Consider the following 23,113-nt stretch of genomic DNA (forward strand, 5'->3'; position numbering starts at 1 on the left):
GAGTCTGAGATTCATTAGACCTTATGAGATTTTGAAAATGGTCGGACCAGTAGCTTATCAGTTAGCTTTGCCTTCTGATATGGACAAGATCCACAATGTCTTTCACATTTCGACGCTAAAAAGGTACCGGTCATATCCATCCCATATTACACACAAGAGGAAATAGAGATTCGACCAGATCTGACTTGCGAGGAAGAACCAGTGCAGATCTTGGCTTGAGAAAGCAAAGAACTGTGTAACAAGAAGATTCCTATAGTTAAAGTACTTTGGAAAAACCATAAGGTAGAAGAAGCTACTTGGGAAAGTGAGGAGGACATGAGGAAACAGTTTCCATACCTCTTCGTATCAAGTATTTCTTAAAATTCAATGATGAATTTTCTTAAGGGGGAGAATTGTAATACCCCAAATATCTGGTCGGTGACCATAATGAAAGAATTTAAAATTTGAAGGATTTAATTTGAATAAATGGTAAAATACAATAAATGAATTAGGAAATTGTGTTTAAGACCTATTAGTAAGAATGGATGAATGAAGGGGCATTTTGGCCCTTTAGGGGGAAATGGGTTTAAAAGTTTATTTTATTAGGGATATTTAAGAAGAGGAAAGGGGAAAGTTAGTTAAGTTATCTTCTTCTTCTCTTTTTCTCGTCCCATGCTCACCTCCATAGCCAAAGGTAAGTTTTCTTCGAGTTGGTTTTTCCTTTAGTTTATGGGCTAGTTTTGAAACCTTAAGTGATATAGAGACTTAAGGAAAGTTCAAGGAGGATTAAAACTAAGAGATGAATGATTTATTTGAGATTGAAGAAAATGGGTTTTTGAGTGATATGTTGAAATATGAGTTTTTATTGAGGTTTAAAAGTATATTTGATTTGTCAAAGAAGTAAATAAGAGATTAAAAACATGTATGAAAAAGTAGTGTGATTCTTAGTTTGGGATATTCTTTGGAGATTTTAGATGTTATAAGAAGCTAAATGAAGGAAAGTTAGTTGGGTTTAGTGATGATAAGTTTAAGGGTATTGTTGGAGGTAAAAGAAAGAGGATTAAACGAAATTTGGGTAAAAATTCGAATTGAAAAATGAAAAATCTGGGTAAGGGTATCGGTACTAGAAGAACAGTATCGATACTATAGGTTTAAATTTGAGGAAATTCGATGAACAATATCAATACTAATGCAAGTAGTATCGATACTGTTGTGGGTATCGATACTAAGAGAAAGGTATCGATACTATGGATTCCAGAATGCAAAAATGGTATCAATACTGAAAGGAGTATCAGTACCATAGTATAGAAGTATTGATACCATAGTAGGGGTACCGATACTGTTGAGCCTGAAATTTTAAGATATGATGAATTTTAATAGAAATTGAAAATAATAGTATTTTTAGTATAATTAAAAGAATAAATGTTAGAAAGTATACTAACTTTTGTATGATATGTATAATAATGGATGCTTGTGTAGATCGTAACTAAGCTCTAGAGTCAAGCAAGAAAAAGGGAAAAGTTAAAGTTTTTGAATAACTGGACATCCTTAAAGCATACTAGTGAGGCATATTAGGTGAGTGCATTTATTATACTTATATGAGATGAGGAAGACTGGCGGTCAGTCAACCTCGAAGGTCTTGTTAAATGTATGTTTTACAGTATTTTGATATATTTTCATAATGTGTATGGGAATGATATTATGAATAAGTTTTAAATTATGAAATGCTCTAAAATGAATATATGAATGTTGATGGTGTTCAATGGTTATCGATGTTGCAGAAATAAATGTTTAAATCTGTGGATTTGACTTAAAAGCCCATTGTATGTGCATTGATAGTTATGGGTGCATTTTGACATACTTTGTGTATGATAGTATCGATCGATTTTGTTTAATGCATAACGGTGCATTTTCGACATAAAAGGTGTCACCCATGGTATTCATAATGAGGTGAATTACCATTTCGACATACTTCGTGTATGAAAGTTATCGATCAATTTTACTTAATGCATAACGATGCATTTTCGACATAAAAGGTGCCACACATGGTATTCATAATAAGGTGAATTACCATTTTGGTACTTCGGTGCAACGCATGTACCTTGCATTCTCAGTTGACATACATTGGGCAAAATAAAAGATAATTAGAAAAATACAGATAGATAGGTATGATGGGCATACTAAGAATAGTTTCGATGACTATATGAAAGAAACTTGTTTTAACTGAGATGGTTTTTAAATGATTCTTATGAAGTATACGATTTATTTCGTATTTTGATAGTCATGATATACTTGTGTATAAATTACATTTCCTTTATATTATTATGCCTCACTAAGTAAATACTTAGCATGTGTTGATTTCACATGTAGGAAATAGCAAAGACTAGCAGAGTAAGGAGTGCAGTAGAGATCATCAATCCAAGGTTGACTCATCAATAACTGTAGGACATTTATATCTTCTTTTGATAATTAGATGGCATGCATTTGAATTTAAGAAAATGCTCTAGAAAGTATTGAAGTTATAATTTTGTAATATGTTACAGCGAATGTTTTATTTTATATTAAAATATTTTGTTTTATTTTCGAAACAAAATTTTATGGGTTTACAAATAAAAAAATGTTTATAAAAGTCATGTGACACTTGTGACTTGTGTACAGAAACGTATACGGAAAATAGGTGTTACAAACAATGTTCCTTAAAAATGACGATGGGTAAAAGAAATATGAAAGGGTTTTTTATTTCAAAAATAAAATAAAAGAAGGGAAAAATCATTGAAAATATATTACCTACCTGGAGATGACGATGAAGGATGAAGAGAATATGTTGAGGGGATTAATTTTAAGTTGGAGATTTATAAACCCATAATAGGTGTTAATATTATAAAATATTTATTTTTTCATAAATGTCACATCATCAGCTAGACACGTCAACAATATTATCTGAGGTGGAAACAGTTAGTGTTCACATAAGCAGAAACTAATGGTTCTATTAGTTAACACGGTCATTGGTATAAAATGATGCAATTAAACAATTTCGAATGTTAAATTCATGCGAAAATACGATAATGATGAAATACGATAATGACGAAATTGATAAATTTGGTATACTATAGGAGCAACAATGACCCTTAAACATTTTTTTCTTTCTCACTTTTCATATAAACTCAATCAACTCACCCCACTCCTATTTATACAAAAAAATATCAATATGATTGTTTGAACTCGTCACGACGGGTTCTATCAATTCAAAAAAATGGTCGTTACCCAACAATTATAAACAACTAATTTTTTAAACTAAATGGAACTCATCATCTCGACATGACAAGTTTTATTATTTTTTTATTGTTAAAATATCTAAATTAAAAAAATATTATTTTAAACTCATTACCCGCCGTGATGAGTTTAAAAAAATATATATTAGATCCAACATACATTAAAATATATTTTTCAATGAAATTTGTTATGTCTATATGACGAATTAGGAACACTTACAAATGGCGTATTTCCTTGAATAATTCGTGTTAGGCTAAATAAGGAGCCGGTCTGGCCTAATGGGCGGGAAAAAAAACCAGAGAGATAATACAGTGTTCTTGAGTCTTGAGATGAAAGTGAGTTAATATTTTTCGACCTTCAAGCTTTCTAAAGATTCTTTACCTTTCTTAGACTGCTCAGAAAATTTCTTTCACTTCAATTTCCCCCCTAAATCGTTCATATTTCTTGTACCGGGCGTCGATTTTTCGTTTGATAGATTTATGTTCGTTTTGAATGCAATTCAGGCGCTAATCACATTGCCCTCAGCATGTTTGATTTTATGCCCGAATAATTTCCAATTGTTCTACCGTGGTTTTCACTTAAACCCTAAACTCTTAATATAAACTCGTTCACCAGTAGCATCCTAAGAGAGAAGAATGAAAGAAAGAAAAATTCATTCGAGACAAAAGATAATACCAATGGCAGCAAATAGCGTTGCAAGTAAAACAGCAAGGAAAATAGGGATTGCAGTGCAGAAAGCAGAAAGCAGCAAGCAGAAATAAAGGATGGTGGAACGACCCCCACATGGCTGCGGCCACAAATGCCATTGCTCAACGACTTCCATTGGTTGATCTCGTTGCTGAGATCAGAGACGCCAGGGTATATTCTTTTTTTACTTTATTCTTCTCTGCAAAATGAAACTTATCATCCAACTTGTTGAGTGGTAACCTTTCAGATTCCCTTGTCATCCGAGTATGAGCTGTTGAGGATTTTTCCTTCTCTTTCTAGACGAATTGTTGTCATGAACAAGATTGACCTCGCTGACCCAACACAAGTAAAGGTTGGCATTTGTTTCTTTTGTTTTGCCCTTCCATTTCCAAATGATTGTCATTTGTTTCTTGTGTTTTGCCCTTCCATTTCCAAATGATTGTGTCAAAGAGACGACTCAAAATTGTATGTTGGGGTAAATTTATAAAATTTTAGTAGGTGAAAATAAATAATCAATAGAAAATACAAAGAAAATATTTAAATTATATGAGAATTTGAAATTTCGAAGGGAGTTGCTATCCTGCCAGCTCCTTTCGATCCATCCCTAATTGTGTCGAGTTTGGTGTCACCTGTTTAAAAAAACACTAACTCAGTAGGAGAATTGAAATAAAACCCACTTTATAGATGTGCCATAATCTTAGCATATAGCCATATACTGATATTTTGTTCCATCTTTTAGGGATGGATGAGATACTTTGAGCAACAAAACTGCATTCCTTATGGAGTCAATTCCCATAACAAGGACAGTGTGAAAGGGGTATTTTATCTCGCTTATCTAACCACTAGAATTCTCCTACATTCAGTGTTAACCCTATGTCTTTTCTCTCTCTCTTTGATGAAACCATTTTCCTTGTTTAAGATATATTATATATACCAGCCAATTGGTAAACAATTCATTTCTCACAGCTGCTCAATTTTATACGAGCTCAAGTTAGGGGACTGTGCAAAGCTAATTCTAGGGAGACAATAACAATAATGTTGGTAGGGATTCCTAATGTTGGTAGATCAGCACTACCTAATTCTTTGCATCATATTGGGAGGATTAGTGCTGCAGGTGCTTTGATCCTTCTCAAATCTTCTCGTTTAATTCTCTTGTTCCTCTCCTGCTTAATGAACCTTTAAATGAAATCTGAACTATCCCATGTTCCTTCTATTTAGAAAAAGGAAAGTTGAAGCATGCAACTGTGAGTCCTCAGCCTGGAGAGACAAAAGACATCAGCGGCTTGAAGGTATATATGCCACCATGTTATAATGGGTATTTTTTTTTCTTAATTTAGATTCCATTTTTTTCCAACACCATGTAGTGTTTTATGCTCAGTTCTTTTCTTCAGATTGGTAGCCATCCCAATATCTATTTGTTGGATACTCCTGGTATTTTGCCTCATATCATTCATGATGCCGAACGTTGCTCCAAACTAGCATTGACAGGTGGTCTCTTTTTCTTAATTTAGATTCCATTTTCTCCAATATCATGGAATTTTGCTCTTTCAAGGGAATAAGCTAACTGTAATAGTTCAACTATATGAGGCTCAAGTACTTCCTCTATTAATTCCAATGATTTTCCATTTTGCAAGTGCAGGGGCAATTAGAGATGGTTTGATTGAGCAAAAGGAACTTGCTCAATATTTTTTGCCCATTCTTAACTTAAGTGACCAATATAAGAAATGGGCAAAATTTTCAAACAATCAGAGTAGGCTAGACCGCAAAGAAGAGGCCTCAATTAGCTCTAAACTGGAGGTGAGACAGAAAAAGCAGTATCTGATGGATCACACTCAGGTATGAGCTTGTCTTTGGCCTTGATTGTTGTCCCTAAGACCTGTTAGTCCTGGTCAAGGACAGGGACCTTATTGTTTGTGTACGAAGGAAAGGACTATGCTTGACTTGTCAATGCAGGATCCGATATTACATGGTGTTCGTGGGGCTATCTTCGATACCATTTCATCTTTTGATAGTAACCTAGAGCTCGAGGACGACATGATAAAGCTTATCAAGGCACAGTTTATACCGTTGAGGGTGGCTTCCCGTGTCCCGGAATACATAGGTGAAAACGTTGACAATAAAGTCGGTGTTAAGTTGCTAGATTTGTACCGCACTGGGAGGCTTGGGCATTATACTCTTGATCCCCTCCCCGTAACTATTTTATGATCCTTTTCAAACCATACATACCATTGTAAATCGAGCAATTTGAAACAAAAACAATTCTAACGCAGAGAGACATTCAAACTTAAATTGCTTTGATTTTAAAACAATTAAATTTCAAAATGATGAAACAGAAAATAATCCAAATACTAAACACGAAAAATATATTAAACAGAAAAGACCTGAATGACTCGATCCAAACACAATTCAACCTACCCAATTTCAACAAATTCCAAGTACTTTAGCCTAATACATAAATGCAACTTAAAAGAAGACAACTATTCATGGCATGCTAATGTGGTTAGTCCATGGAGATTGTTATTCAAAGTAGTTGGAAATTACCTAAAGCAACCATGAAAGCTGTCTGTACACCGTTATACATACATACATAAAGGTAAATTCTCTCCCTATAAGATTGCCTTGCATGAAACCTTATTATGCCCGACTCCTTTGCACCGAGTGCAACAAACAGATCTTCTTATAATTCCCTGGCCTTTGTTCCGTTTAAATTTCTTCTGCTGTTGGCCTAATGGTTGTGCGATTGGAGGCATTATCTGCTCATCATCATCTTCTTCATGATCTTCATCTCCACCAGGGTAAGCAATGGCTGAAGCAGGACTTATGCTACCAGAATATGTCAATCGGAAACTATCTGCCGTGAAGTACCTTGAACAATAATCATACACATTCCTACCTGTGTAGTTAAAGACAGCAATCGCATGATGGCAAGGTAGCCCAGTTGGTTTCCACATAGCACAACTGCAGTGTTGTTTAACAATATCCACAACATTAATGGAATTATCATGAACTTCAAATAGGGTGTCGGATGAGAATAATACTTTCAGACCACGTGCTTTTGCAAATTCTTCTTGTAACATTTCCTGCTTCGATGGTGTAAGTTTCGTAGTCCAGTTACTAGATTCCATTCGACGACTTTCCATTAATTCCATGATTTTACATCTTAGTACTTCTATCTTTTGCATGATGGGTCGTTCTCGTGCTTCCTCTAACCAGTTAGCATATGACTCTGCAATGTTGAGTGTTATGTGATTATAAAGCTCACCCTTGAAAAATGTATTCGCCCAGTATTCAGGCTCATTTTGCATGATCCAATCATAAGCACTTGAAGAAACTCGTTTAATTTGCTCGGTGTACATCCTAAAACCACCAAGTCGGGCTGCTTTTGCCGCAGCCAAGAAACATCCAGGCAATGAAGCTCTCCCTTCTCCATGGAATGGTCCCTTCAAGTTTTGAATGAAGCTGTCCATCAAGTAGTATAACGAGTAACCATGGTGAGCATTCTCAAATGTTTCAAGCACATGCTTCATTAATCCTTTATCTCTATCAGAGACAAAGGTTAGAGGACGAGAAGTTGACACTTGAGATCTCAACTGCTGCAAAAACCAATGCCAACTGTCTTCATTTTCAATGTCTACAACAGCAAATGCAACAGGGAAAATCCCATCATCACCATCCAGTCCAGTGGCCGTGAGCAGAGTTTCATGGTATTTTGATTTCAATGGGATGGCCTCTAGGAAAAGCAGTGGACGACAACCACTTTGGAAACCATAAACTGTAGCATGAAAGGATATAAAAAGACGCTGAAATCGTCTATCATCTCCAATGAGAAGCTGAGTAAAACTACCAGGATTTGCCTCCTCTATCTTCTGACAGTACCAAGGCAACTGACCATATGCCTCTTTGTATGAACCCTGAAGTTGCTGCCGAGCATCTTCAACTCCACGCCATACTTGCGCATAGTTCAGTTCAAGCCCAAAATCACGAAGAATGTCTTTGGCAATTTCTTTTGGTTTGTGGTGTGGGCTATCTCTTAACCTATCCTTGATAATATTCACCAACCAATTTTTTTTAGCTGGAGTACCAGTCTTTCGAGATTCACCATCACAAGTATGTGCTGCGTCCATCCTTTTAACCCTAAACACACCGTCGGACGGGACCCAAGATGCATGAAGCTTCCAAGGACAGCCTTCTACTGCACATACGGCATAAGCACGATTAGTGTCATTTTTTCTTAGCCTATAACCAAATCGATGTGCAATGGCATATTTCTGTAGAGCATCACGGAATTCCGCCACACTTCCGAAGTCCTGGCCTTCACCAGTAATACCATTTTTCCAAAATTCAACCAGTTCATCCGGTGAAGCATCACTGGGAGGAGCAGGAGCCAGGCTCATGTTATCAGCTACTGCAACAGTATTGTGTTTCCTGGCAGCCTTTTTCCGGGATGTATATTTTCTGGTCTCCTCAAGATCATCGTCAACGCTCACAATGTTAAGACCATTTGCACCACTTCTCCAGGATGCAGTGCGCCTTCGTTTCTTGACGGTATCAGCAGGAGAAGCACTCATATCAATTGTATCTGTGTCAGTTGCATCAGCCACGCTGACCTCAAAAAGACCATCAACAATGTTACGGCCAGCAGTACGTTTAGCTGCTTTAGTGGGGCTTCGGAGTGTTGCATTGACACTGCGACAGAATCAGAAGGGGTTGCTATACCAACAGTAACATCCTTCAGGCCAACAGCAGAGCGAGCAACTTTGGAAGTAGCAGGACCCGCAGCAGAGGCGGCACCTTTTTTTGCACGAATTTTCCTGCAAGTGATGATTGATCTTAATGAAACTGTTGATATTACAATTTCCACAATTATGCGCTATGCACAAATACTGAGGCAAACCCAAACTCATAAAAGAACATGGTTTTTTTCAGCACATTCTCATTTTTCTTGCTGATGCAATGATAATGCATGACCTTATAATTTAAGGTGACAAGAAAATAACAATGACATCTAAAAGAATCTAGAAGATGCTGAAACTGCAGGTAGAAAGCAATTACCTCTTAGCTTGCGCACCAAGATTCGCAGGAACAAAGCCTTTTGTCCCTGTAAGGAAAATATCTGCAGTCACCGAGTCCTCATGAAAATCATACATCCTTTTTAGATCTTTGTCATTGGACAGAGTAATTAGAGTTCTCCTGTTTCCAGGGAGAAAATACTTCATAGTCAAAGATTTATATTCCAAGTTACTTTTTTCGGCTAATTTGTGCTTGAGATCGTCAAATGCTGTCTCAGGACTGATATCTAAGGCATGTGCCTCTCCTCCAGAATATGACAAGGATCCATCATCCTTCGGCACAAATTCACCGCCATGCTGGCAAATCAAGATCAGCTTTCCCCGCACCATTCCAAATGGCTTCTTAACTTAAACAAACAACAAATTTACAAATAGATTACATAAACTCATAAAATAAATTACAAGTTTTTAGCTGTTACACTTGCTTTACCAAGCCAAAATTTAAAATCATTACAAAACATACAATACATAGCCTACAACCATCATTACATCAATACTATGCGCAGGGCAAGCAATGGGGTTGGAAGAAATCCCTTTAAAGGAAAAAAGGAAATTGACAAGGTCCTCTAACCATACAACAGTCAAACAATAGCTGGCAATTTAGACCAAAATGCTAAGTCTTTATTAACTTAACTAAAGTGAAAGACACAGATTTTCATTGCCGAATCACCATCGTAATACTCAAAGGCAAACTTACAGTCAGTATTAAGTAGTCGAGCTAGTTGAGCCTCAAACAACAGAACCGCAACGTTGTCTTAAAAATCAAACCAAGACAACCCACATAATGATTTACCATTACAAGAAACACATTGACAAAAATAGAATTTATAATACTAAAAACTTCAAATTTACAAGTAACATCCGGTAACTAACAAGTATTTTTTAAAAAACAAGTTTTCAAACCCAACATATAAAACAACTAAAAGGGTTATCAACCCAAAGCTTATTTCAAGATGAATAAGGCTTTCAAAACCAAATGGATCAACATTTTCCATTGCTAGGGAGCTCAATTTTCTTCTTTTAAAAACAAAGGGTCATGATAATCAGATCAGCAAAAACCCACCACGAAGCAGAACTTTTAAACGAAAACGCAACAATCTAGACAAGAAACTAAATTAGATTTTCGACTCAAAATCAAGGATTCCAAGAACATGCAAAAGAATCAAAACAATTAAACAAAATTACAGCATGCAAACCCAAAAAAGAAAACCAAAAAAAGAAGAATTAAAAGGAGGAAAATTGAATGATAACGTGTAGAGAGAGGGAGTGAAAGGGGAAGAATTTACCAAAGAGGCAAAGTCAGGGGCTTGGAGATGGAGGAGAAGAAGAAACCCTAAAGCTTTGGGGTTTTTTTGAGAAATTGGGAAAAAATAAGAGTCAGTTATCGAAGTAAAGAAAGGAAAGGGTGTGATGGGAAAATAAATAAAAAGTGGGGGGCAATTGGGGGCAGCGTTGGAACAATGGCAAACTTATAGGGGTTGTTTTGTAATTTAATAAAATATATTATAATAATTTTGTAAATTGCGACGGCTCAAAACTAGTTGAAAACTGGCATACATGTAGAGTTGGTATACGGGTTACCCGCCCGTTTAATCTGTAGGTTTTGATAGTGTGGATTTAAACGGAGTTGTTTAAAAAACTCGCAATCATAAAAGATCTTAAATTTTAAGGCCCGCGACCCGTTCATTTAATCCGCGGGCTAAAGGGTTTACCCGTTTACTGTTTATTATTTATGTGAAAAAAGAGAAGTTGAAGAGATATAGAGAAACGATGGATTTTAGGGCAAAATAACGTATTTTAGGGATTTAGGGCAACCATACAAGTTTTAATGTACTAATCGTGTAAGGGTTCCACCCACTTTTGAATTAATGCAATATAATCCTCAATATAGTTTATTATTTTAATTTTGCACTCTAATTTGATGCATGTTTTTTTATCACTGACTCAAGTTTTATATATTATTTGCATATTTGCATATTATGTTACTTTACTTTTTTAATTTAATTATTATATTTATACATGTTTAATATTTTGATTTGTTTTTTTTGTTTCTTTAACGTATATGTATATAGTTCTTCTTATGATTAATTATTGGAGTATAATAAACGTTTTATGGCTTATTTATATATATATATATATATATATATATATATATATATTGATGGTATTAATTATAAATGGTAAATACGTATATAAAAAGATGGAAACATTTTTGATTATGTTATCATATTACGTTACCATAGGCATAATTAATATGTTCGAACTTTAAAATTGGATATCATCAAGTTAAAACGTGAATTGAGCTTCAAATTTCAGTGCATATAAAACGTGAATTGGGCTATGGCTAAAATGCATATAAAACGTGAATTGGGCTAAACGTGAATTGTCTTTCGTAACACATAAAATAAATTGAAAAAAATTATTAAATTAATCAGGCTACCCGCGGGTTACCTACGGGTTTAACGATCCGGGCTAAAAAGCCCGTAATTTAAATGAGCTTTATTTTTTGAGGCCCGAAGCTCGCACGGGCTGTGGGTTATACGGGTAGCTCGCGGACCTTAGCCCATATACGCAGCTCTTACATGTGTGTTGATACGGGGGAAATTAGGGGATGTCTCCAGTACCATAATGTAATATACGATTAAAGAAATATATTATTGGAAATATTATTAGTTTTTTAATATTTCGGTAAAATGTTACTTAAAACATTATTTTTTTATACTGAAAATGTTAATATTGTGCACTACCTAAAATGTTATTTTTTATACTGGTTTTTCTATCGAAAATTAGGTAGCGAAATTAACATTTCAGGTAGAAAAAAATAATATTTTAGGTAGCGCTTTATCATAAATGTTAAAAAATTAATAACATTTCCGATAGCGTCTTTCCTTAGTTGTATATTAAGTTATCGTACGACAGATCTATCCGTAAAATTAATATTAAATTACTACAAATATTAACATTTCCTTAGCGCTTTACCATGATAAGGCTGATTTTTTGCAATTTTTTTTACTGCATTAATACAAAAAGTCACCCATTATTTTGTTGAATTTCTTAATTATTAAAAGTTATAAAATGACCACTCAATTATTTATATGTTTTAAATGCGATCATTTTCATTAAAAAGTTGGCAGTCATATAAGTTTGATGTTAACTTACTAATTAGGATATGATAAAATATGATCCCAAAATCTCAAACGACTTTATAACTCAAACAATTATTGGATCAAATTTTATCACACAACTTAGACAATCGTCAATTTTTTAATAGAAAATGATAAGTTTGATACATATAAATAGTCATCTAACTATTTTGTAATACTTAATAGTCGAGAAACTCAATAAATTAATATCTTATATACTATAATTAAAGAACCATTTTATAATTTTTAAGGAGGGACTCGACAAAATAACATCATATAATTAAATGATTATTTATGTATTATATCCTTATTTTAAATACAATTTTTTGTGCTTAAACTAATGTCATTCCACTTCTAAATAAACAAAACTTAATAAAAAAATATATCTTAAATAACTAAAATTATTTTTTAATTTTTTTATTAAATTAAAGATGATTACAAAATAATATATGTACTACATACTCTCAATTATTTAATAATAAAAGCTCAATCACCTTGTAACTTCTTATGCTCAAACACATGACCTTGAGAAAGAACAACCACTCTTATAACTACTAAAGTAAGTTGCAATTAATAAGAACATACAAATATAAAATGTAAATAACGAATTTAAATTAAATTTAATTTTAAGTTTCAATCTAGAAATCAAAGTTAAGTCTAAGTTCAAGACAAATTTGATAATTTTGAATTAATCAACTTTCGAGTCTATCCAAACTCAACCTTAAACTTTTTAAATAACCTCATCAATATACAAACTCAAACCGTCTCGTTTAAAGTCCTAATAGGATAGGATCAAAACGGCGGAGTAAGTCCCAGTTAAATGGTTTAATCTCAAAGAAATCAAGCACGGGCAGGTTAGGTGTGTTGAAACTTTACTTCAGCTCGGGCGTTGAGTTGAAATCGTTTGTTGGCAGAAAGTTGCTCCATCTTTTATTCTGTTTTCCTCCCATTTCATCCTTATGTTTGCATGGATCTACACCCAATTGGTTGATTTTTCTTGGCTGAGCTCAACCATCAATTTTTTTTGGTATAATTTCCGTCTTTTCTCCGCTTAAAGATTTCTACATGTTAATCTCTCTTTGCTCATTATGCAGAATTTAATGGATTTCCCATTGCTATAATGGGGTTGCCTTGATTTTTCATTTAACTTCTTTAATTTGATGGGTTTATGTTATATTTTTAAGATCTCGGGTCTTGCTTAGTTCCATGTAAAGAAACTATCTGAATTTATTATTTCATATGTTCTTTTTTTATTATATATTGTTGATTAGGGAATTTCTCACTTTTGTGGAGAAAAGACATAACTTTTGATTGGAATTTGGTCTTGTACTGCTGTTCTTTGCAGAAACATTTGGTTGCCATCTTTCTTTTGAGGGAAAATCCCATTGCCTCGTTTGTTTGGGAAAAGAAATCTAAGAAAATGGTATTTGAAGCAATCTCTGCCTTATTCCCCTTTCGCTAGATTGTGCATGTAATTCACAATCGGTTAATTGTGATAGGAGATGGACGCAGAATTTTATGCCAGTGGTGGGAATTTTTTTTAGTAAGTTAAATTACAAATTTAGGGGCATGAAATTGTATCATCGACAAAAAATGCAAAAGAAAATACCTGAACTGTGTGAATTTGAAATTTCCATAGGTCTGACTGCATTCCCTCGGTCCATCCTTGATTATGATAATTTGGTTCATATTCCGATTAGAGATGGTTGTTAAATGCCAGGTTTATCACTATAGTTTTGTTGACGAGGAAGGAATTACTAAAGCTTGTGGCTTCCCTTTACTTTGAAAAGGCACATAAGTGGTCCTGCACCTGTTGCAGATCAAGTTTGGATTTATCACCTTCATTGGATAGTTCTCGATATTATAGCCTTTCTTATCTTTTGAGTTGGTAATTTAAGATCGTTTTTTTGCAGGTAAAACTGATATTGTCGATGAAGCAATCACATTCTTTCGTGCCAATGTTTCCTTTAGAAACTTTGAGATCAAGAGCCCTGGGGATAAGCTCCTTATATATTGGACGTTCTACATAAATGTGGCTTTGAAGAGGCTTGAGGGCTGTAGGACCTTGGCTGAAGGTACTAAGGCAATCATTAACTTGGGCTTGGAAGACGTTCCCACACCTGGAGAATCCGGTTTTCCTTTTCTAGGGCTCTTTGTTCTTCCCTATTCTCAAAAGGAAGCAGGTTATTCTTTTACATTTCGATATAAGTTTTGTAGATTATTGAAGTGTTGGGTAACTGTGAAGCATGGTCCAAGTATCATAGGTTGTGAACTCTTTTAGTCAGTTAGCTGCCTCTCTAACTGCCTCTCTTTCATACTTGATATTTTTGTTGTAGCTCAAATTGATTTTGCATGGAAGATTTGAGAATTATGCAAACCGAATGTACTTTCTACTTTAAGGTCGTAGTTTTGAATAATATACAAGAGCCATCCAACCAATTCAAAGATTATAACCCTAAAGTTGTTTGAAAAGCCTGAATTTCAGTGAACATGAAAATGTAAAATCTGTTGATTTTCCAATAGTGCTTTGAATATGACAAGTGTTGTAGGAAGTATGCAATGCTTGGAATACTTTGTGGAACTTTTCATTTATGTTTGTTACATCAAACTCTTGATCCTTTGTGATGTAATTTACCACTTTGAGTACTGAGGTCTCAATAATTGGCTACCGTATAATTCGTTGATCTCTTAAATGCAGAACTGCTTAGGAATTATCTGAAGCAAATAAGAGAAGAAACAAGCGGGAGACTATTCAGTGTTGCCTATAGGCCCAATGGAACTCCAAATAAATGGTGGTTAGCTTTCGCAAAAAAGAAATCCATGAATATATTGTTCCATGAAAGATATAAATGCCGTATATTCAATCAAAAGTAACATGTAAAATCCTTCATAAGATGACGTGTTTCGAAATGTCTGTAACGAAAGTAATTTTTACATTTCATCACATTCTACGAAGGGAAAACACCCTAAGAAAAAATAAATTAAGAAATCTTATAACTTAAAGGGCGACTGAATGGGGCGTGCAACCACATATAGCACTTTGTACCTACTGCAGGCATCACAATTTTTTTTGATAAGATTTGAAGGCCCCATCCGAACGGGAACCAGAAAACCAAACTGAAAATGCCAACAACATAAAAATCATCGTATACCAACCTTTGCTAAAGCATCAGCCTCTATATTAGCGGTCTTTGCAGCCCATTTAACAACCCCAAAATTTTAATATTATCAACTATATCTCTAACAACGAAACCATATACAACTGGACATGAATCAACATTGTTGATCCAGTCTACTGTAACCCTGTTATCACTCTCAACAATCAACCTATCTTTAACCCTCCCTTGAAAAGAGGCAAAGAAAGAAATACCCCTTGTAATAGCTTTAAGTTCCTTCAATGTCGGAGGTCCCGAACCAACAGGCTCCTGAAAAGAACCTAGGATTGCACTTGAATGCTCCCTCAAAAGACCTCCAAGACCTGATTTCTTCCAATCACTGCTAGTGGTTGCATCCACATTCAATTTGATGAAACCCATACGGGGAGATAACCAAGGGATTATAGAAGACTTCAAGAAATTGTAGGGCGAGTAAGAATCCCCTATTGAAGGATCAAAAATCAAAGAGTTCTTAGGAATAGAAACATCCTTGTGCTTTGCTAGGAACCAAGAAGCAAGCCTAACTCTTGCTAAGAAGAATAATTATGTCTGATCAAGCTTCCCCTCTTCAAAAACAATAAAATTTCTGATTTTCCAAATGGTCCAAATGACAGCCCTAGGAATGAAAGTCCATATAGCAGAATTTGATTTCAACTCATCCCAAGCTAGAAGAAAGATTTTTGCATCTGCAGGAAAAACAGAACTAAACCTCCAGAATTTTAGAAATTTGTTCCACAAAGACCACGCAACCGAACAAGTAAAAAATAAATGCGTGGAAGTTTCTTCAACCATTTTACAAAGAGGGCATAAATCATCCTCAATACCTTGAACACCTCTGTTAATCAATTCGGTTTTAACAGCTATTTTATGAAGTACAACCACACTAATGTTTCAACTCTAGGGGAACCAATCCTCTCCAAACAATATTATTCCAGAAACGCAGGCATCACAATTTGAAAGAATAAAATGATACTATAGAAAGGAATTTCCCTTGAACAAATTCTATTTAGTGAAAATACATGCAGGCATGTGAATGCTTAAACTATTATTAATTTATTATACTAAGGAGGATAATCAATGTGCTCACCTGCCCCCTGTACCTAGTGTCTCTCTGGATCTCCAAGTCTTTAACCAGATTCAACCAGACGTCCTTCACTTTACCAGGTTCAAGTTCACTTAGAAGTACTTGAGCACACCCAATGAGCTCGGGTGCCTGAACACCTCATCATCATAAATTCTTACCACCAAGTGCTGAGTTGTTGCATCGTAGATGATAAATTCAAAGTGCTCATTCCATATAGGATTCAACTGATTGTTCTGAAAAATACACATACAAAAAGAATCTTCTGAACCTATTGAAAAGTAACTGAAATAATGTCTCTCTCTAGGAATGAACAAAGAGGAAGCAAGGAGAGGAATGAGAACTTACAATTGTTTTACTTTTTTTTTTTGGTTCTGTCAAGTAAAGGGCGTACAAATAAAACGGCATAGGGATCCGATTTTCCAATAATATATTTGTTTGTTACCTCACGTGCCTGGATAAGCTTCACCTCTAGGATTCCAACCGGTTTTAACTCCAAATCACTGAAAATATAAAGACAACAAGTTCTTTGACCATCAAATTTGGCCCTACTTAGATGATAAAGGAGAGACAGAGAGAGAGAGAAGGCTCTTTGTATGCTGCCCATACGGTAGCCCAAAGTCCCTATTACTTTCTTCTTTTCTACATCGATCAAGATTATTAAATATTATAATGACTAAAAAGGAAAAGCAATACCTGTAGTCTCCAGGCAAAATGGGAATAATTTTTCTCACAGGCCACATGATAGAATCCTCAATAGCATCACGGATTGTGCTCTGTACGGACAAAAATATGTTAAATCTTTTCGAGGTATTAATAAACCTTCCATCTCACAGAGTTCAATCCCCCAAAAAAATAGACCGAGGATAATATATAACCATGTGAATCATGGAGCGCAATATCATAGGTCAATTACAAATTTATATGAAAGGTTTAGCACGCCTAACCATATAAAAGAAGCGAATCATAAGATTTTTAGATTATGTTCACCGTTAATCATCTCATACAGAACATAAAGCTCACATGACGCTACAAAAGATTGCATGAGGTTACATACATACAAGTTACAAGTCAAAATCACCTCAAGAGCAATTCCTAGGACAAGTTATTCACTCTGGACAGTCTAATTGTTACCTAACTAGGCAAATAAATTAGTTTAAGAATAAAAGTCAAATTCATGAACAACTTGCATTAATAAGGTGGGGGTTACAAAAGGCTAAACTTCTACAAGCTGAATACTATTACTGTAGATTGTAGATAAGATTTGTTTTATTTTGTAAATAGTTTGCTAGTTAGTTTAGGATACATTTCCTAGTTTATCTCTAATTTAAATTTTAAATAGAATTTGAATTAGGAAACTAGTTGTACAAGGTCTTTAAAAGGATGAGGACCTTCTTCTTTTCTGTAACCCATGTTAAGAAATAGAAATCAGAATTTCCAGAAACTACAGTTACATGCTTTCATTTAGGTTGTATAATATACAAATCAATTAAACCAATGGAACATTTTTATTTCTAACTTCTAGACCTTGACTCACCTACTTATATCAATTGTAAGGATACGAGTGGTTCCACCAACCTACTTATATAAAAAATGCACAACTGATATATATCCTTTTTCTGCTGTATATGCACAACTCACCTACTTATATCAATTGTTAAAAAGGAATCACAGCAAGTCATTCTTGTTTCATGTATCTATTGTCTTTTATTTTGGTGCTTGATTTGATTGTTAAAAAGGAATCATAGCACTGCTGTATATGAAATCTTATTAAGAACGGATGCCAAAAATAACATAAGTTGAAGAGATTGTTTATGATACTCTAGTGGAGCTAATTTTCGATTAGCTACACCACTGAACTGAAGGCGTACAATTGTGCTCTTGTAAGCTCAGGTCCACAAAAATCCAACGTTATTTTTGGCATCGGTTCTTAGCAAGATTTCATATACAGAAGTGCTATGATTCCTTTTTAACAATCAAATCAAGCACCAAAATAAAACGCAATTGACACATGAAACAAGAATGACTGTCAATTACTCCTGTATTAAATGGGAACTAATGCAATTAACACCTGCTTATATCTGCATGAATACAATTGAGTTGCTCAGCGTTTTGACCTTAATCAATTTAATGAACATTCCTCCAAACATCAGAGCTCTTTCTTCGGTTTCCAAAAGTGTGCAGTCAGGGAAATGTTATATGCATCTCAATCACATTTTTTCTCTGTCTACAATTTAAGTTTTTTCTCCAGGGTAAAACGTGTGCTCAACATGCATTAACTGGAAATATCAGATGCACATAACACACCTTTTTCCTCAGAGAATAACAAATAGCTCCAAAGCAAGGAAACTCAGTCACCTAATACTTTAAATATCAACCTGAAAACTCCTGTGAATCCGATATCTTTCACCTAGGTCAAATGAAAAAAGAATTAAACAACAAGGGCTCTTACTCAGGAGAAAAAGCTTAACAACTTGAAACCGGATGCTGTTATATAAGATTAAATCCATTGCCAAAGACAAGTGAAGCATTAAGAGAGAGAGAGAGAGAGGACAAATAGTATCCAGTGTCAAAAGGGAGGGTGGAATAATTTCAAACAACAAATATTACTATGAAATATACATCTAGGAAGTTAAGTTACCAATAAGTGATATAATAAGTAATAGCTATAAGCCTTCTGCACGAAGTTTTCGAGAAAACTTTATAATTATAAATTCTAGAAGCATAAAGCACTAATACATCGCCTGAGAAAACATTAAATGGGAAACCCAAGGAAGAAACCATCAGAAATAAGCAAACTCATAAAGCTGATACCTGTACAGGTAGTGCTACACCAAGATAAGTCTAGATAGCAAGTACTATATTCGAATTTGCATCTCACTGCATTTCCAACTCCATTGTAACACTATCAGCTCCTTCTTCAACAATTCTTACTCCTAAAGAATGACATTACTTCATAAGGTTACCGAAAATTCTAACCAATTTTTACAATCTTTTTCCCCAAAACTCGCCTAGAAAAGTCTTATTTTAATAGAGAAAACATAGAGAATTTCAAAGAAGACAATATAACCGGCCTGTATTGTTCCAGCACCGGTTCGACCGACGCCTTTATCAGATCGGATGCTGCTTATAACACCAAATTTAAACAATCTTTTATATATAAAAAAATCAAACTCGAAATATTTTATTTGTTTAATCTTGTGCATTCATTAAACAAAGCCTGACCTCATTAACGTAGGGACAGATCTTCGTAAGGTGCTGATTAAGCCAAGTCAACTTCAGGCGCTGCGAGAAGACCACCCAAGAAGGGTAGAATTCCGCCGGCAAGATCTTTCTAGAATAATCGACTTTCATTCTTGCAAAAGCGGCAACCGTCGTGGCCTGCAATGCAACCAAAAAGGAAATAAGTACATAGAAAGTAAATCAAATTCAAAAGAAAAGGGAGCAGAAAGGAGAGGACTAATGAGCTTAGTTCGAAGCTTCGATCGAGAGTTCTCGGAACGATCAAAGAGTACGATAATAGCAAGGCCGACAAGTAGACCGACGACAAGTCCGACGAGTAAGCCCATTTTCCGAATACAGAGCGTCACCGTAAGATTGGATATTTTTAAAGAAGAAATTACTGCTCCTTTTATTGTTATTATTTTGTCTCCGAGGGTGAAGATATAATAATACCGTTAAAGGTTAATGGTCTAATTTCACTAAAAGTCCTTGTATCATGTGTATGTGATGATTTGGGGGCTGTTTGTTTAATTCATAATGATTAAGCGCTGAATGATTCAGAGACTCTGAATGTGACATGTTGTTTGATAACTGGTTCTGAATGATTCAGAATGTACTTCTGTGCTGAATCAGTCAACACTGAATCATTCAGAGGTGCAAAACAAACGCGCTGAATGCTGAACGGTTCAACATTCAGCGTTGAATGATTCCATTAAGAGGCAAACAAACAACCCCTTAATCTCCAGTATGATTCAGTGGTTTCCAAAATCTGATTTTCAAAATGTGTTGTTTTAGTCGTAAGATCCGACATTTTTCTATTAATTATCTTTAAACACGTGATGTTATCACATAAACACTTTAGTATATTTTTATAAAGTTGGATAATGTTTTTGCACATTTCAAAAATAGTAAAAGAGGAAATATATATTTTGAAAATTAAAAACTAAATCGAACATAATTGCATAGAACAAGGGCCTATAAACCATTGGATCGATGTTAATTGTCCGGACATTTATCGTCCAGCAGAAAACACAAAGGTAACTCGTATGATATTTTATAGGGTAAACTATGTATTTAGTCACTCAATTATATACTCGATTCTGTTTTGATCATCTAATGATTTTTTTTTTGCAAAATCATACCTAACTCAAGGATTTACTTTCATTTTGGGCACCCATCATTAAAAATTAACGGTAACGTTGATATGTCATCATTGAAAAAATGTCACGTTAGCAGTTTTATTAAATTTTTAACGACTGGTGACCAAAATATAACATCAGGTGTAATTTTGAAAAATAATAGTTAGATGATCAAAACATAACTGAGTGAATAGTTGGGTGACCAAATATATAATTTACCTTATGAAATATTCCTAAGTTGTTATAAAATAGTCCCTACAATGTTAAAATGAATTTTTGTCATCAAACTTTCAAATATTGTAAAATAACAATTAAACTTATCAAATTATTATAAAATGGTCTCTACAATGGTATAAATAGTAAAAAAAATTAATAATTGTTTAGGAAATATAATAACTATTTTCTAAAACTTGAAAATTTACTTACTCTTATTTGTAAGCATGTTACATTGATCGTGTTCAAAGATAAACATATGATTTTATTTTTGAGAGAATTATAAAATTTTATAAAGATAAAAAAAATTATTAATATAAAATATATAAAAAATATTTAAATTATATGAATGCCTCTCTCTAATGGCCTATCAATCCATTCCTAATCGTGTTGTATTTGAATTCTGAATCTTATTTGTAAAGGTAATATGTTATTGCAGCCAGTATCTAGGTTCAACTAGTGTTTGTCTTATAATGAACATATTTGTTGGTATGTTTATTGACTAACATATAAGGGTTATACAAGTATGAAAAGTTCTAATTACATAATATTATAATTTTTGTATATTTATTTTGTGGTATGTCATTTATACTTTTTATTTTTATCTTTTTGATCTGCAGCAACATCAATCTTGATGTTGGTAGTCGATCGCTGATATTTTTCATTGTCATTTTATTTTTTATATTGTATCTTTATTTTTCTCATATGTTTAATTTTCAATAAGTATGTCTTTATGACACGTTTTCACCTACCTTTATGGTATATTTTCTCTGTCTTTTGGCACGTTTTCGGTCGTTTGGCTGTTATTTTTAAATTATCTTTTATAGGGGTTGATTTGACATCACAACGGTCGATCAAGATGACACTTATCTGTTAAAATGCTAATCTTCCCAACCTTGGACCCTCAGATTGGATTTGTATACTTGATTTGCGTTCGTGAATCGTTTACCGATGCAATCATATATGTTTGTATCTATCCTTGTTCGAGTTTTAGTTAGGTTTTTTTAATCTTTCTTGGTATAGTCTTTATGAGGCATGTCTCAGGAAAGGCGGGCTAATATACGGCGTTACCAGATATATTAAAATATATTTAATAAATTCGGTTTAGCACTACCGAAAATGTTGAGTAATAATAATGTAGTAGGTCTAAATCATGAAGAAATATTAAAAAAATTGGCAACCGACAAACTTAGCTTGTTGGTTTATGTCGATACTTTATAAAAATGTATCGATCCACATCAATATAATAGGAAAAAATATGACAAAACCGATCACGAAAAGACAAAACCGGTAAAGCGTTACCGGATATATTGAAAGTGTCGCTACTTTAATATAAGTATCGACACATTGTGAATTTAAAGGAGAAGCAGTTTTAGCGCCTATAAAGTGTCGATTCTTTATAAATATGTATCGATCCACAGCGATATAACAGGTAAAAATATAACAAAACCGGTCTCGAAAAGACAAAATCGGTAAAGCGCTACCGGATATATTGAAAGTGTCGATAGTTTAATATAAGTATCGACACTTTGAGAATTTAAAAGAGAAGCAGTTTTAGCTTCTATAAAGTGTTGATATTTTATAACAATGTATCGATCCACAACGATATAACAGGTAAAAATATGACAAAACCGACATCTAAAGGACATAACCGTTATAGAGCGACCGGATATATTGAAAGTGTCGATACTTTAATAAAAGTATTGACACTTTGTGAATTTAAAAGAGAAGCAGTTTTAGCACCTATAAAGTGTCGATACTTTATAAAAATGTATTGATCCATAACGATATAACAGGTAAAAATATGACAAAACCGGTATCTAAAGGACAAAACCAGTATAGAGCGACCTAATATATTTAAAGTGTTGATACTTTAATATAAGTATCGACACTTTGTGAATTTAAAAGAGAAACAATTTTAGCGCCTATAAAGTATCGATACTTTATAACAATGTATCGATCCATAACGATATAACAGGTAAAAATATGACAAAACCGGTCTCAAAATGACAAAACCGGTAAAGCGCTACCGGATATAAATAAAAGTATTGACACTTTTTTAGTTGTATCGATTAAATATAAATAACATATATGGTGAAAATATAAAGGGCATAGTTAAATATCCTTTGAAAAATAGATAGAACGGACGAGT

The 23,113-nt window shown here is 34.0% G+C and overlaps 2 protein-coding genes and 2 pseudogenes across 4 annotated transcripts; 2 read left to right on the forward strand and 2 right to left on the reverse strand.

The window, feature by feature from the left end:
- The first annotated feature begins 3,914 nt into the window (after positions 1-3,914).
- Positions 3,915-6,154, forward strand: LOC120177497 (annotated as a pseudogene).
- Positions 6,155-6,276: 122 nt separating this feature from the next.
- LOC120177496 lies at positions 6,277-10,425 on the reverse strand. Of its 3 annotated transcripts, none has more exons than XM_039183625.1 (3): positions 10,295-10,425; positions 8,992-9,347; positions 6,277-8,750 (listed from the first exon to the last, which is right to left on the reverse strand). In XM_039183625.1, the coding sequence occupies exon 3, from the start codon at positions 8,505-8,507 to the stop codon at positions 6,546-6,548; it is 1,962 nt and encodes a 653-aa protein (XP_039039556.1). In that variant the 5' UTR covers positions 8,508-8,750; positions 8,992-9,347; positions 10,295-10,425; the 3' UTR covers positions 6,277-6,545. The 3 variants fall into 3 exon arrangements, with proteins under 3 accessions (XP_039039556.1, XP_039039554.1, XP_039039555.1); XM_039183623.1 differs by having other exon boundaries at positions 8,992-9,355; positions 10,295-10,406; XM_039183624.1 differs by having other exon boundaries at positions 8,992-9,350; positions 10,295-10,401.
- LOC120177446 (actin-related protein 2/3 complex subunit 3-like) lies at positions 9,507-15,088 on the forward strand. The gene is made up of 5 exons (XM_039183591.1): positions 9,507-9,569; positions 13,497-13,574; positions 13,852-13,975; positions 14,065-14,334; positions 14,850-15,088. Exons 1-5 carry the CDS (start codon positions 9,507-9,509, stop codon positions 15,023-15,025), a joined length of 711 nt encoding a protein of 236 aa, XP_039039522.1. The 3' UTR covers positions 15,026-15,088.
- A 168-nt stretch (positions 15,089-15,256) lies between these two features.
- On the reverse strand, positions 15,257-19,956 carry LOC120177447 (annotated as a pseudogene).
- Between the last annotated feature and the right edge of the window lie 3,157 nt (positions 19,957-23,113).

This window comes from Hibiscus syriacus, unplaced genomic scaffold (assembly GCF_006381635.1).
Source record: "Hibiscus syriacus cultivar Baekdansim isolate YM2019G1 unplaced genomic scaffold, ASM638163v2 tig00112289_pilon, whole genome shotgun sequence".
NCBI classification, from domain to species: domain Eukaryota; kingdom Viridiplantae; phylum Streptophyta; class Magnoliopsida; order Malvales; family Malvaceae; genus Hibiscus; species Hibiscus syriacus.

What these genes read in the sequence shown, in the direction of transcription:
- LOC120177496 (XM_039183625.1), bottom strand. Translation starts at nt 8,507, where the DNA reads ATGAGTGCTTCTCCTGCTGATACCGTCAAGAAACGAAGGCGCACTGCA.
- LOC120177446 (XM_039183591.1), top strand. Translation starts at nt 9,507, where the DNA reads ATGCGCAGGGCAAGCAATGGGGTTGGAAGAAATCCCTTTAAAGGAAAA. An exon ending in AAAAGAAATCTAAGAAAATG is followed by an intron (nt 13,575 to 13,851) that starts GTATTTGAAGCA and finishes TATTCCGATTAG; the next exon opens with AGATGGTTGTTAAATGCCAG. An exon ending in CTATTCTCAAAAGGAAGCAG is followed by an intron (nt 14,335 to 14,849) that starts GTTATTCTTTTA and finishes TCTTAAATGCAG; the next exon opens with AACTGCTTAGGAATTATCTG.